The 14,623-nt window shown below is 32.0% G+C and overlaps 1 protein-coding gene across 1 annotated transcript in view; it reads left to right on the top strand.

Annotated features, from left to right (window-relative positions):
• Positions 1–14,623, top strand: part of LOC114334869 (lachesin-like) — a 352,894-nt gene that overhangs the window by 75,780 nt on the left and 262,491 nt on the right. The window contains exon 2 of the mRNA XM_050643143.1: positions 2,111–2,303. Coding sequence (XP_050499100.1) covers positions 2,111–2,303 — 193 coding nt within the window. The remainder of the gene's footprint in view (positions 1–2,110; positions 2,304–14,623) is intronic.

Raw genomic sequence — 14,623 nt, 5'->3', positions numbered from 1 at the left:
GTCCGACTAGACACCCTTAAGCTATCAACAAATTTTCAGCTTGCTATTAATCAACTTTTTTTTCATATGCGGGATCCAGACCTAGTAGGTTGTTTATTTTATGACCCTTGATTGACATGCCTTTTTCCCATCCTTCAAGTGCTCTTCTCATAATATGCTCTCCATATATATTGAATAATTGTGAAGATAGTGTACATCCCTGTCGACACCCCGTTCTGGATGAAATTCGTTTGAAAGTGTGTCAAGCACTTTAACTGATCCAGTAGTGCGTTCGTATAGTTCAGTTATAGTTATAAGCGAAATAAGGTTTTGAGATACGCCTACTTCTTTTATTATTCGACATAAGTGACTCCACTTGACCCTGTTGAATGCATTACGATAATCTATAAAGCATATATACAGTGAAATATTGAATTCCCTAGATTTTTCGATTACCTCTCTTATATTCAACAGGTGTTCTCGAGTACCTCTACCTTTGGTAAATCCAGTTTGCTCTTGTGGAATTTCTCTTTGAAGGAATGTTTTTAGTCTCTTATTGATTATATGTAGCATTATTTTACTGGTTTGTGATATAAGAGAAATAGTTCTATAATTGTCGCATTTATGGAAGCTGCCTTTTTAAACGCTTTTATTTAGTTCAATAGTTTGCGTCAAATCTTTGGACGTTAATTTGGCTGCCTTTTCTCCAATGCAAATGAATGAAAATTTACAGACATAGGCATTGGTGGGAACAATACACGAATAGTCAATAAAAATTTTTTTTATGTTTGTTAATTGTTTAAATAAAAAAAAACAATTTCAATGGAAAACGCTAAAAATCCCTTGGTTTTTACAATGTAAAAACTTGAAACTTTTACAAAATTGTAGCTAATGATATGAACTATACATAATTTCACTTTTTACGGTAATTTTTTACGTTATGCTTCATGAATAAACAATAAAGTTTCAAATTTTTTGCCGATTCCGACTACTTTTCATATTAGTACATCATGATATGTTTTAGCTATACATATTTTAATAAACATGACGATATATTTTAATGTTTGAAAAGTGTAAGACTAAAAAGTAAAAAATAACAAAAAGAAAAAAATTTTTTTAAGAAACGCTTTTCTTTAGTTACGAGTGACTAAAATTAAAAATATAAAAAAATCAACTAAAAAGCAAAAAATAAAAAAAATTGAAAAAATTTAACACATTCGTTTAAAAAAAGCGTAGGGCGAAAACCGTTTATTCGATGAAGACCCGCCACGCTTTTCTTTGACGAATGTGTTAAATTTTTTCAATTTTTTTTATTTTTTGCTTTTTAGTTGATTTTTTTATATTTTTAATTTTAGTCACTCGTAACTAAAGAAAAGCGTTTCTTAAAAAATTTTTTTTCTTTTTTTTATGAATTGTCGTTATTGTAGATTTTGTCCAGTCTTCAGGCCATTATTAAGAATGCCATATTTGGTTACAGAGTAGATAAAGTAATTTTACGCCAGTTTCTTCTGTGGCTTTGAGCATTTTTGTTGTTATCATATCTTCGCAATATAGCCTTATCATATTTTAAGGGTGAATTTCAGGGTAAAGCAATGACAATAACTAAAAATAAATAGTAGGATTAGATAGCCACATATACAATGAATACGCGTGCAGAATTTGGTTAACTTACAGGATCTAGAATCTAACTTCTACTAAAATATAACTGTAGGTAAGGAATTTTCAGAGAAAAAAATAAAAAGTTCACATAACATCTTATTTTTGCTCTCCTGAAAATTTTGCAATTTCAGGGTTATGGCACTACTGAAGTCAGAGTGCAGTTTGTCAAATTAATAAAAACTGATTAAAATTACTATTTTATAAAAAACATTCCATCTGATTAGGTTATTGTATTGCCATTTTCTGTACGAATATATGTACCTTTTTTATGAAAACCAATTTTCATCAAGTAGTCCCGAATAATGCATAAAAATATTTCAACACTTATAAAACAGCCTACATCACAAACATCTTAACATCCACTCAAGACCATCAAAAAATCCTCTTATTTTCATACATCATAAAACATACAAGATAAAACTCTGCTCTTAAAAAAGAAATTCCGCCATTCTAAGTATATTCATTCTTTCAGGTCGGATACCTGGACGTGTCCGTGCCCCCGGATTTTATTCCGGAAGACACTTCGGGGGACGTGATGGTCCCGGAAGGAGGAACCGTTAAGTTGACTTGTCGAGCTCGGGGACACCCAGACCCTCACGTGCAGTGGCGAAGAGAAGACGGCCATGATATTGTTATTAAGGAACCCACAGGACTCAAAACGACAGGTAGGTTATGATTTATGTATCATGGCTTTATTAAGAAATGAGAAATTTTATACGCAAAAATTGGTAATTGTCAAAATTATTCTTCTGTTCCTAAAAATATTATACACTCACAAACAAAAATATTGCATATCTTATTTTTGAAGTATATATTTTTCCTTATAAAAATTTGTGTACTTTTTATTTGCCCAATAAGTTGAGCTGGACTATCCTACGTATATTTATTGTCAATAAACTTGCATATTGCAGAGTCACAACTAATTTGTAGAGCAATTAATGAAATAGTCTGATTTTGCTTCTTCTTCTTCTTCTTTTGCCCTTTAATTCGTCCAATTTTGAACATAGGCTTCCCCCAGTTTCCTCTATTCGCTTCTGTTTAGTGCTTTCTGTTTCCAGTGCGTTCCTCCTATCTTTTTAATGTCGTCTCCCCATCTCATCTGGGGTCGTCCTCTTGCTCTCTTTTCTGTCCATGGTCTCCATTGTTGTATCGTGCTATTCCACCTATTGTCCATTTGTTTAGCGTTATGACCTGCGAAGCTCCATTTTAGCCTGGCTATATGTTGGCCTGCGTCTTTGACTTTTGTTCTATTTCTGACCCAGTTGTTTTGCTTTTTGTCTGTCAATTTTACTCCTAACATTGTTCTCTCCATGGCTCTTTGTGCTTCATTATTTTAACCATGTTTGCCTTGGTCAAGGTCCATGTTTGGCATGCGTATGTGAGAATTGGGAGTATGCACGAGTCAAACACTCTTGTTTTTAAGTATTGTTGTATTTTTTATTCTTTAGGTCCCATTTTAATTTCCCAAATCCTACCCAGGCCAATCTGACCTTTCTTTTTACTTCCGCTGTTTGGTTTTCCTTATTTATTTTTATCATCTGTCCCAAATATATATAATCATTAACCGCTTCTATTGTGGTGTCGTTTAGTATTACGTTTATATTGTCTTGTGTGTTTGTCATTGCTTTTGTTTTGGCAAAATTCATTTTTAGACCTATTTTTTCGGATTCATTTGCTAGTTCGGTTAGCATGGTTTGTAGTTCTTCAAAACTTGATGCTATGACTACTATATCGTCTGCATATCTTAAGTGGTTTAGTTTCTTTCCATTTATGTTTATTCCCATGTTTGTTCATTCCATTGTTTTGAAAACATCTTCCAGTGCTAATGTAAATAGTTTAGGAGAAATAACATCTCCCTGTCGCACTCCTCTGTTAATTGGTATGGGTTTTGTGGTTTCTTCCAATTGTACTGTCATTGTTTCTTTCTTATATATATTATGTATTAACATTCTGTATCTTGAATCTATTTTATAGTTGTTTATAGCTTTTTCTATTGCCCACATTTCACCGCTGTCAAATGCTTTTTCGTAGTCAACGAACGCTAAGTGCAGATCTATGGTATTCGTTAGCTTTTTCTATTAGTGTCCTTATTGTTAGAAGATGGTCAGTGGTGCAATATCCCTTTCGGAATCCTGCCTGCTCTACTGGTTGATACGAGTCCAATTTGTGTGTTAGCCTGTTGTTGATAATCCTCATGAATAGTTTATACGTTTGCGACAGCAGTGAGATGGGTCTGTAATTTTTTAGATCCTTTCTGTCGCCTTTCTTAAATAGCAGGATTGTAAGACTTTCGTTCCATTCGTCGGGTATTTCTCCTTTATGTAGACACTGATTAAACAGATATCTTAATGTTTGTAAGATTTCTTCTTTCCCTTCTTTTAACAATTCAGTAAGGATTCCATCTGGTCCTGGTGCCTTGTTGTTCTTTAATTGTGATAGTGCTGCTTCTATTTCATAATTTTCTATTTTTGATAATGTTTTTGAGTTTACATTCGTGATTGTTTTCTTGATATATTCCTGAGTGTTGAAGTTTGCGTCTTTCTTTGAGGTGTATAGTTCTTTATAAAACTTTCCTACTTCTTCTCATATCTTATCTTTTCTCCTCTCTTCCCGTCCTGTTTCATCCTTTATTGAAATGAGTAGTGGTTTCCCTAAATTTGGTCGTAAGCATTTTAGGCCATTATTTCTCTCAATTACTTTCTCGATTTCATTTTCAGTGTGTTTTCTTAGATCCTCTCTGGTTTTTCTCCTAATGAGTTTGTTCCGTTCTACGTATTCTACTGTATTTCTTTTGTTTTCGCTTATTAGTTTTCGTCTACTTTCCATTAATTTAGCTGTCCCGCTACTTAATCTATTTTCTTTTGTTTTTAGTTTTTTGGCAGTTTTCATTCCCGCTTCCAAGAGTTTTTCTTTCATTTCTTCATTAATCTTATTAATTTCTGACTCCTCCTTTGCTACTTGTTGTTTATAGTTTTCCCTTAAAATTTGTCTATATTCTTCTGCGTTTTGTCTTATTCCGCTATGGTCAATAGCCGTTGGCTTTCTTCTAGATTTCTGCGTCTCTAGTTTGCTTATTTCTATTTTGGCTCGTAGCTGATTTTGCTTATAACGTTTAATTAGAAAAACAAACAATAACGAAAATAGAACAATTTTTACGGCAACATTGTAACAATTAATACCTAGTATTTCCTCCTCCAGCTCTAATGATTGCCTGCATCCTTCTAGGCATGCTCCGCAGAATATCTTCGATGGTTTCTTGCGGAAGTCGATTCCATTCTTTCTGTGCAGCATTTCTTAATTCTGTAATTAAGTTTGCAGCTGGATTTCTTGCTCGTATACGTCTTTTTAGGATGTCGCATATATGTTCTATGGGATTTGCATCAGGGCTCATTGGTGGCCAGTCTAGAGCCCCAACCCCAACATCTTCAAGATATTGTATGACTTCCTGCGGTATGTGCACGGGCATTATCATGCATTAGTACAAAGTTATCATACCCAATGAAGCCGGCATAAGGAAAAACATACTCTTCAAAGATATGCCGTATGTAATAGTCGGCATTCATTCGAATATTCACCTCAATAAGCTCCGTTCGACTCTCCCAACTAATGCCACCCCAAAGCATTATGGAACCGCCACCAAAACTGACATTTTGTACAATATTACATTCTGCGAATCGTTGTTCAGACCTTCTGTATACTCGATCACGTCCATCTGGCTTCCATAATTGTATCCTCGTTTCATCTCTGAGAAGAAATCTTCTACATTGATGTTCGTTCCAGTTAACGTGGGCTCTTGCAAAGTGCAAATTTTGAGTTTTATATCGTGGTAGAAGAAGTGGAACTTTGGGAGGCCGTTTTGGATTCAATCCAACCTCTTTAAGTCGTCGAGTCACAGTTTTGATACTTACATTAACTTGTCTTGTGATGAGTAATTCATTTTTAAGATAAGGAACTGTAAGTGTACGATTTCGCAAAGATTTAAGTCTTAAATATTGGTCATCTCTTGGCGTTGTACATCTTTTTCGTCCTTGACCAGGTCGCCGTTTGTATTCCTTAGTCTCATTGTATCGCTTTACTATACGAGAAACAGTCGACTAATGGATATTTGCTATCTACGCAATATCTTCTTGTCTGTAACCCTCATTTCTTAAAGTAACAATTCTAGCACACACTAACTGGCTTAAACGTTGCATATCAGCAAGAAAACTGCAGAATCGAAAAATAAAACTGACCAACTGACATACTCTAACTGACATTTCTACAAAACAATTGTCAAGTCGCCAAGCACACTTTCCATACTATGCAATGTTTGTTAATTTGTTTCATTATTGCATATTCGGTTATAAAGGCTATTTTTAACCATTTATTTATCTCTAATAAATTAAAATACATCAAATAAATAAATAAATAAAATACATACTTAACATTTCAAATTTAAAAAATAAAGAAATAATAACGATTGAAGATAAAATATACAATATTTTTGTCCGTGAGTATATAAAAAAACATAAGTACCAACATACAATAAGAATGTTTTAAATATCTTGATAATATACGATTCACGTTTAAGAGGAAACAGTAGCGATCAACAGGTAGCGAAAAGGCGTTCCAAGATTGCGGCTCTAATTTTGAATATTTTTTCGAGATATTTGGCACACGTATTCGTAATATAATAAAGAATGGCGGTACAGAGCCCAATTTGAAAAATATATTAATATGTGGAAATTACCCTGTAATTAAATACAATACTAAAAAAACGAGCCTGTACCGCCATTAAGAAGAACAAAAAAATACATTCTCTTCAAATACACTTTTTTATCCGATGCCTAGATTTTGTGTCATTTTGGAACTACTAATGAAATAAAAAATTTTAGTAGTTCCAAAATGGCACAAAATCTAGGCAAAACTCTGGGGTTTTTTGGTTTCCCACTCAACACTTCGCAAGAGATGTAGTATTTCTTCTATCTAGATTAGGGCTTCCAATCCCGGAATACCGAGATCTCGATATTGCGGGATCCCGCAGTAGAAGGGGGGACAGCCCGGCCAGACAGTCAAAGCCCAGACGTCGGTAAGTGTTGGATCTGCATTACCGGCCGTGGCTAAGACAGGAACCCGGCCTTAGCTAAGACAGGAACCATCTACATTATCGGCTGTCATAGTTCAGCTTTTATCTGCTAGACGTCACTAGTAGTCACTCCGCCATTATTGAAGGAATCTACGCTCAGCTTTTATCCGCTAGACGTCACGCGGTCATGTTTCGGCGCCATGTTTAATTTTAAATTAATTTTACATGTAGCGACCTCTATTATTTTATAACTTATAGTTCAGCTTTTATCCGCTAGACGTCACGCGGCCATGTTTCGGCGCCATGTTTAATTTTAAATTAATTTAGATACATATGATACATTTTAAAGTAGAAGACTTTAAAATGATATTGCCAATATTGATGAGTTGCGTTCCTGGGACGACTTTACTAAAAGATAGTTCATTCGATTACATGAAATCAATCCCAACTCAAGAATACCCGCCACAAAAAATCATAGCATGTGATCTGTCTTTAAAAAGACAACCAAATGCAACGGTGGCACTGAAATTCTCGCGTTAGAGATTCCATAGTAAATCACGAGGGAAAACTATCCCGACATCGTAAGTATTTGGGTTTACATTTAGTTTACTCTCAAAACTAATACCAAATTCTTACTTGATATTTTAAATTTTAAATAATACTAAAATACTAAATATGTACTAACTCGTATGTTACTGATTTACCACTTGTGGTATTTTCTTTCTATTGACTTCCTCCTTTAATATGGGTAACCACATCCTACTGCATTCTACCGAGAAATTTGCGACACAATTGGTTTCATTTAGCATAATTAGAGCCGCTTCTTTGATTTTTCTCTTTTTACTATCTGCTACTTTTAGGACTATACTTGAATCTCTCCACTGAACTCTATGTTCATTATCCCATGCGTGTTGACATATTTGAGATCTATCAAATTCTCTATTTTTTATATAAGACTGATGTTCATTTACTCTAACGTCTAATGGTCTTGACGTTTCACCTATATAAAATTGTTCGCATTCACAAGGTATTTTATAAATACAATTCTTTGTTCTTTCTTGTTCACTGTTAGGTTTAGTTTTAGATAGAATAGATCTCAATGTGTTTGTTGTTTTGAATGTTGTTGATATGTTGAATTTATTTCCTATTGTTTTAAGTTTCTCGGATAGTCCTTTTACATATGGTATTAATATTTTCCTCGTATTATTTCTTGTGAATGTTGTAGGATCCCGTTCTAAGTTGTTCTGTTCCATTCGATCCAATCTTGACAATTCCTTATTTATAAACGATATGGGATAATCATTTTTTAATAAAACAGATGTTAACAATTGTTTTTCTTCTAAAAATGAATTTTCGTTAGAACAAGTAATTTTGGCTCTATCATATAAGGATTTAATGATTCCCTTTTTAACGTTGATGTTATGATTTGATTTGTAATTGAGATATCTGTTGGTGTGTGTTGGTTTTCTATACACGTGAGTCTCATATCCAGTATCCTTCTTTGAGACCAAAACATCGAGGAAAGGTAGGGTGTTATTGTATTCCTTTTCCATTGTAAACTTTATTGTCTCTTCTTGATCGTTTATAATATTCAGGAACGTATCCAACAATTCCGATCTATGAGGCCATATGGAAAACACATCATCTACATATCTCCACCATACTGTGGGTTTTAAATTTTGTTTAGAAATGATATTAGTTTCGAAATCCTCCATAAATATATTAGCCAATAATGGAGATAAAGAAGAGCCCATTGCGAGACCAAAATTTTGTTTATAGAATTCATTATTTAGTTGAAAATAGGTATTATTAGTACATAATGTCAATATCTCCATTATAGCTGATACATTTAGTCTTGTCCTAGTTGTTAATGTATTATCATTTTCTAATTTCGTTTTGATTATATTTAAAGTTTTATCTAATGGCACATTTGTAAATAAACTGTTTATGTCAAAACTTACTAAAATATTATTTGGATTAAATTCAATATTTGAAAATTTGTTTAAAAAATGTTGTGTATTTTTTATAAATGTGTCATTATTATTTGCAAATGGTTTTATAATATTTAATAAAAATTTTGATAGTTCACTACAAGGAGAATTGATGGTACTACAAATAGGTCTAAGTGGAATATTTGCTTTGTGAATTTTCGGTACTCCATAAAAATGTGGTGCCTTATAATGAGGTGTCATTAATTTTCTTTGATAGTACGTTAGGTCATTTTTAAATCTGAATAAAGTTCTATAGATTTTGTTTTCCAGTGTCTTCGTTGGATCCTTCGTTAATTTGGTATAAAGTCTATTTGTAATTAGATCTGTAATTTTGTCCTCATATTGTACTTTATCCATTATTACAGTTGCATTTCCTTTATCCGCTGGTAGGATTGTTATGGAGTCATCATTTTTTTAAGTTTTTAAAGCTTTCATTTCCTCTTTGCTGATGTTCTGTTCAATTTTATTAGATTTTTCCAATTCAAGTTTGCATAGTACCCTATATTGTTCTTTTTTTATTGTTCTTTCTTGTTTTTTCTAATTGCATCATCGCACTTCAACCCTCAAGCAGTGAGGTAAAACGTTAATACGAAAGACATTATAATAAATAAACTCACCTAAAATAAAACGAGGGAAATAAAGCTCTTCACGTTTCACTTTCACTTTTTGTTGTGAGAAAGGTAAGAGAAATGTGAGAAGCTGATATTAGAGGTTACGATCATCGATTATAAAAATCGATTATTTTTAAATTACAGTTAAACTATTCTACTACTTTAAATTAGGATTACGGATTTTCTTTTTGTTTTTAAATTTCTTATATTATTAACTAATTGGTCTTACTAAAAATCTATTTCAATACCAGAATAATATAAAAAATAATCCTATCGAAACGTATCTATTATTCGATTAATCGATTAATTTAGTTTTCGGTACGCACCGTGGTCACGTGATAGTATTTAAAGAGGAGAAAGGCTTGATAGTACGTCATCACCGCGCGCGATTTGAAAATTAGACTCAACATCATTTTAGCTCCTGATATTTTTAAAGAAAAAAAAATAGCAAAAATAGCTTCAAATCAAGGTTGGATTGAAATAGTTATGCTAAATGATTTTAAAAGCGAAATCATAAACTTTTTGTTTAAATATTGGTATTGTTTACATTACTTTTACGTGAAATACAACTAATTTTTCGACGTCCATAAAATACAGTGAGTAAAATTCAAGCGATACCTATTTAACCAACACCGTTGTAAAATTTTGTTTTCCAAAATATTTCTCAAAATTTAACCAAAGGAAGTTATTTCTGTTTCGTGATTATTACGTGAAATAAACGTACCTTTGCGATGTAACCGATATTCACACCTATTATAAAAAACATGTACTATATTCGTCATTATGATTTTATATTATTCTAATGTCAAACATGTATAAAGGAAGCACTAATATATAGGTGAATTATTTGGTACTGAAATACGTTTTTTCCCGTCATAAATCACCGAGTTACGTATTCGTTGAAATCTGCCGTAAATTTAACGTAATCATCACGTAACTGGGCTCAAACCTGTTTGCTGGGGTTTGGTCAGGTTATGTTTTAGTCACTAAAAATATTGAGAACTTGAGAAATATTTAAAATTAGTATTTCACATTTTTCTATATTATTACTTCAAAGATAAATTTTTTTACATGTTCACTCCATAAAAAGCGGTTGTAGATGTGGCAACAGCGTGAATGTATATAAAATTGCATATCTTAATCCGTGCGTTTATAATAAAATTTTGATCTGAATTTTATAGTGAAGTATTCTATTTTTTACAGTCGAATCTGGGGGCAATACTTAATCTGTTTCAACAAAATGTTTATTGCAGATACGTGCATTTATTCTCGGCACATATTTATCCCTTCTTATTGCTACAATCCACTTTTTTCTCATCAGAATATCTTTGGGAACCTGTGTCCTGATGTTCTCGATGAGCACAAATGCACAGCACAACATTGAGGGATTTTATTTTCTCAAGTTTAATTCACACAGCGAAACAAATATGCAATATTTACTTGGAAGTAGATTGATTTGAAGTATTGACGTAAGTTGACATGACCTCCAACTACACGAGCGCCACCTACGTTGAGCTTTCCAGATTAGCTGCCATTTGCGAGGTTAAACCTCTATTTCCTACACTATAAAATAATATCACCAGGATTTTTCCTAAAGATTTGTTTACAAAAGTTTTAGTTGGTTAGTTGTAGTTTTGTCCTTCTTCTATGGTTCTGCTCCGTTAAGTACTTGTGATGCAGCTTGTTATTTTTGATATTTTGTTTGTTTACAAAATTTTATTTAAAGCGTTGAATGTCTGTTGAACCTTTATTATTGTCCTTTTTACACCTACATATGATTTAGGTGTTCAGTTAGCAGGCAGATGCCATCCGCAAATTCAAGATCTTCTATTCTATTCGATCGTCAGTTACTTTTCTTATTATCAAATTTATCATCATAAGAAATAGGCAGGGAAGAATACACAACCTTGTCTTATCCAATTTCTAGAGTTATTTCTTCTGTTTCTGTGCCTGTTTTTTCCAGTTTGGATTTGTATACTCATTAGAAAAGTTTATAGTCCAAGTAATGATGCCTAAAATAGGACAAAACCTCGCAATTTTTACAGAATGGATCGATTTGCTTGAAAATTTGACAATAAGTAGTGGATAGTCCAAGGATCAAAATCTATATGATGCAGAAAGGCGCTTTTACCATGGGGGTGGTTGCCACCCCATCTCGGGGTGGAAATTTTTTATTATATTTTGACCACAAAAGTTGGTAAAAACATTCATTCTAAGAAAAACACGTTCTATAAATTTTTGTGATAAAATTAATAGTTTTCGATTTATTCGCTATCGAAAGTGTTAGTTTTATATCGAAAATATCAATGTTTTTAATAAGTTTTCTGCTAATAACTCCAAAAGTTTTCGTTTTATCAAAACAACTTTATTTAACATAAATGTACCTTTTGAAAAAATAAACAAAACCGTTTTTTAAATTTTCTTTACGACCAATAGTAATCAAGCTATACTTTATTATATGTTAGCTCTTCTTCGTCAAATGCTAAATATTGTAGTTTCAAAGTCAAAATACGGGAAAACTATGAATTTTTCGAGGATAACTTGTTGAAACTAATTTAAAGTATGTAAAATATCTATCTCCAGAAATAGAAAAAAAGTCTCTAGCTCAAAATTAAGTGACTTATAATGAAAAGAATGTCAGTCCCTATTTTTTTCAGCGAAAAATTGATCGGAAGCAACCGCCCTAATTACCACCCTCATTAAAATTAGTCATTGGCTTTACTTGGTCTTCTTTATTTATGTATTATTAATAGGTTCTAGAAGTTTGTCCGGCCTAGAAAGATTGGTTTAAAAAAAAATGGTGTTGAAACGCATAACGAATTTTTGTAGTTTGGAAAAAAAATGGCTTTTCCTTCAGAATATAAAGATTAGCATCAGAGATACGAAAAAATGTTTAATACTGAAATTGTAGCTTATTTACTTCCCAAGAGCCTGGTTTGCAAAAAATTTTTCTACGGCAAAAATTCAGTGAACTATTGACAATTCAAACTTGTAATAACATGCAAAAACCATCTTTACCAAACCTTTCAAAGTCACCTGATTTTGCAACTGAGGATTTTTAAAAGATTTAATAATATGATTATAGATCTTGTAAAAACCTACAAAATTTTTTTTTACCAAACTTTTTAAGATAAAAAATAAAAAGTTACGGTTAAAAAATCAATATTTAAAAAAAAAAAGGAGAAATCCAATTGGAAGCATAATAATGTAAGTTAGCGGTGTTTTTAGTCATTGACCTTATTCATTCTTCTTTATTTATGTATTATTAATAGATTCTAGAAGTTTGAGTGGTTTAAAATCATTAGTTTTTATAAAACCTGAGTTAAAAGCGAATAACGAATTTTTGTAGTTTGGTAAAAATGACATTTTCTTCAGAATAGAAAGATTAGCGTCAGAGATACGAAAAAATGTTTAAATATGAAATTGTAGGTTATTTAATTCCCAAGAACCTGGTTTGAAAAAATTTTTTCTACGGCAAAAATTGAATGAATCGTAAATGAGTACAATTGATAAAACATTGATTTTTTCGATATAAAACTAACACATTCGATAGCGAATAAATCGAAAATTATTAATTTTATCAAAAAAATGTATAGAACTTTTTTGCTTAGAATTAACGTTTTTATCAAATTTTGCTGCCAAAATATAATAAAAAATTTCCACTACCGAGATGGGGTGGCAACCACCCCCATGGCAAAAGCACCTTTCGCCATCATATAGATTTTGATCCTTGGATTATCCACTACTTATTCTCAAATTTTCAAGCAAATCAATTCATTCTGTAAAAATTGCGAGGTGAAAAACTTCGGTTCCTGGACTATTAATAGAACTTATGATTTTTTTTTTCAGTGATATCCCATATTTTAATCTTACGATTTTCCACATCTGCACCCAATTTACTCGGCCAAAGACTTTTTCAAAGTATATAAAACACATATTATACCTTTATTCGATTTATTTGTCTATTCCAAGAGTTTATAAGTGTGCAATGATCAATGCTTGGTTAGGTCTCAGCTTCTTATTTAGTTCGAGCTTCAATCTCTACAATATGATGTTGGTCAACACTTTGGATGTAAGCCTTGAACTCTAATTATTGTATTAGAATGCAAGATAAAGGCTATAGCGGGATAAGATGGTCAAAAATGCCCCCGCACCGATTAGCGCCGCTACTTATGTTTTTGATAAAGGATATAAAATTATGCCCTCATGCAAATTTTTATCTTCCCAGAGGTCCTAAAACCTCCTAAATCGAGAAAAGAAAAATTTTTAGGTTTTATTTTTTTATGAGCGCAATTTTAATTTAAAAAATCTGAAAAAATTCAAGAGGATGTATGTTTTGAATACAAAACAGCCTGATTTTTTTCAGATTTTTATAATAAAAAATGAGCCCAGGAAAAATTTTTGAAATTTTCAAAAAAATTTTAGGTTGTGTAAATATGATTTGGCCAACTTTTAAATAGTATTTTTTTGTGTGCTTTTTGTCGTTCTTTTGAACGGCAAAGGCAGAATTTTTAATATCTGAGCGGAAAGAACGAACAAATTGAAAAAACCGTTTTTGGCTGTCTCGAGATGCATCTCGGGACAGCCAATTTTAGGATTTGGGATCCTGACTACAACAACAGAAAAAACGCTAAAAGTGTGAATTTTGTCATAAAATTTGGTATGTGGGCTTATAATAATATTTGGAACAGCTTTTCCAAATAACTTTTTTCGATATCTCTAACGCGAAGCAAATCGAATCGCATATCGAAAATTCACCCTGTTTGTGGATATATTTTCAATTTGATAATTTATTGCAACTGATATAGTCGTATTTTTTATACCTAGATTCAAAATATACATTTAAAATACTGACTAATTCACTAATTTTATCATAAAAAGTTCAAATTTATTGCATTGAAGTATTGAACCAATTAATGTGTAATAATAATATTACAGAGTGAGGTTTATGTACGGAAACCCTCAATTATCTGGAAAACGGTTTGCACGATTTTTATAAATGTTGGTGGGTAGGGGTTTTCTAATGCGGCCGATATTATAGTGATAATTACATTGTTGTCAGATCTTCCGTTTTTCTAAAAATCTAATTAAATATTTTACTTCAATTGAAATACCCTCTATATTTTTTGCGTTTTGAAGTCATTAAAAAATACTAATTATTTTTCATGTTATATTCCCCATACCTAAAGGCCATAATTTCGGAGTTATTGCTACATTTATTTAAAAACAAATTTAAACAAATTGGACATTATTTTACACGTGTCGGGTAGACATTATTTTACGTTCTTTGGACCATTGGGAACAAAAAAGTTATTTTG

This window comes from Diabrotica virgifera, chromosome 2 (genome assembly GCF_917563875.1).
Source record: "Diabrotica virgifera virgifera chromosome 2, PGI_DIABVI_V3a".
Taxonomy (NCBI): domain Eukaryota; kingdom Metazoa; phylum Arthropoda; class Insecta; order Coleoptera; family Chrysomelidae; genus Diabrotica; species Diabrotica virgifera.
The sequence above is the reverse complement of the archived record's forward strand: the minus strand, read 5'-3'. Positions and strand labels throughout refer to the sequence as shown.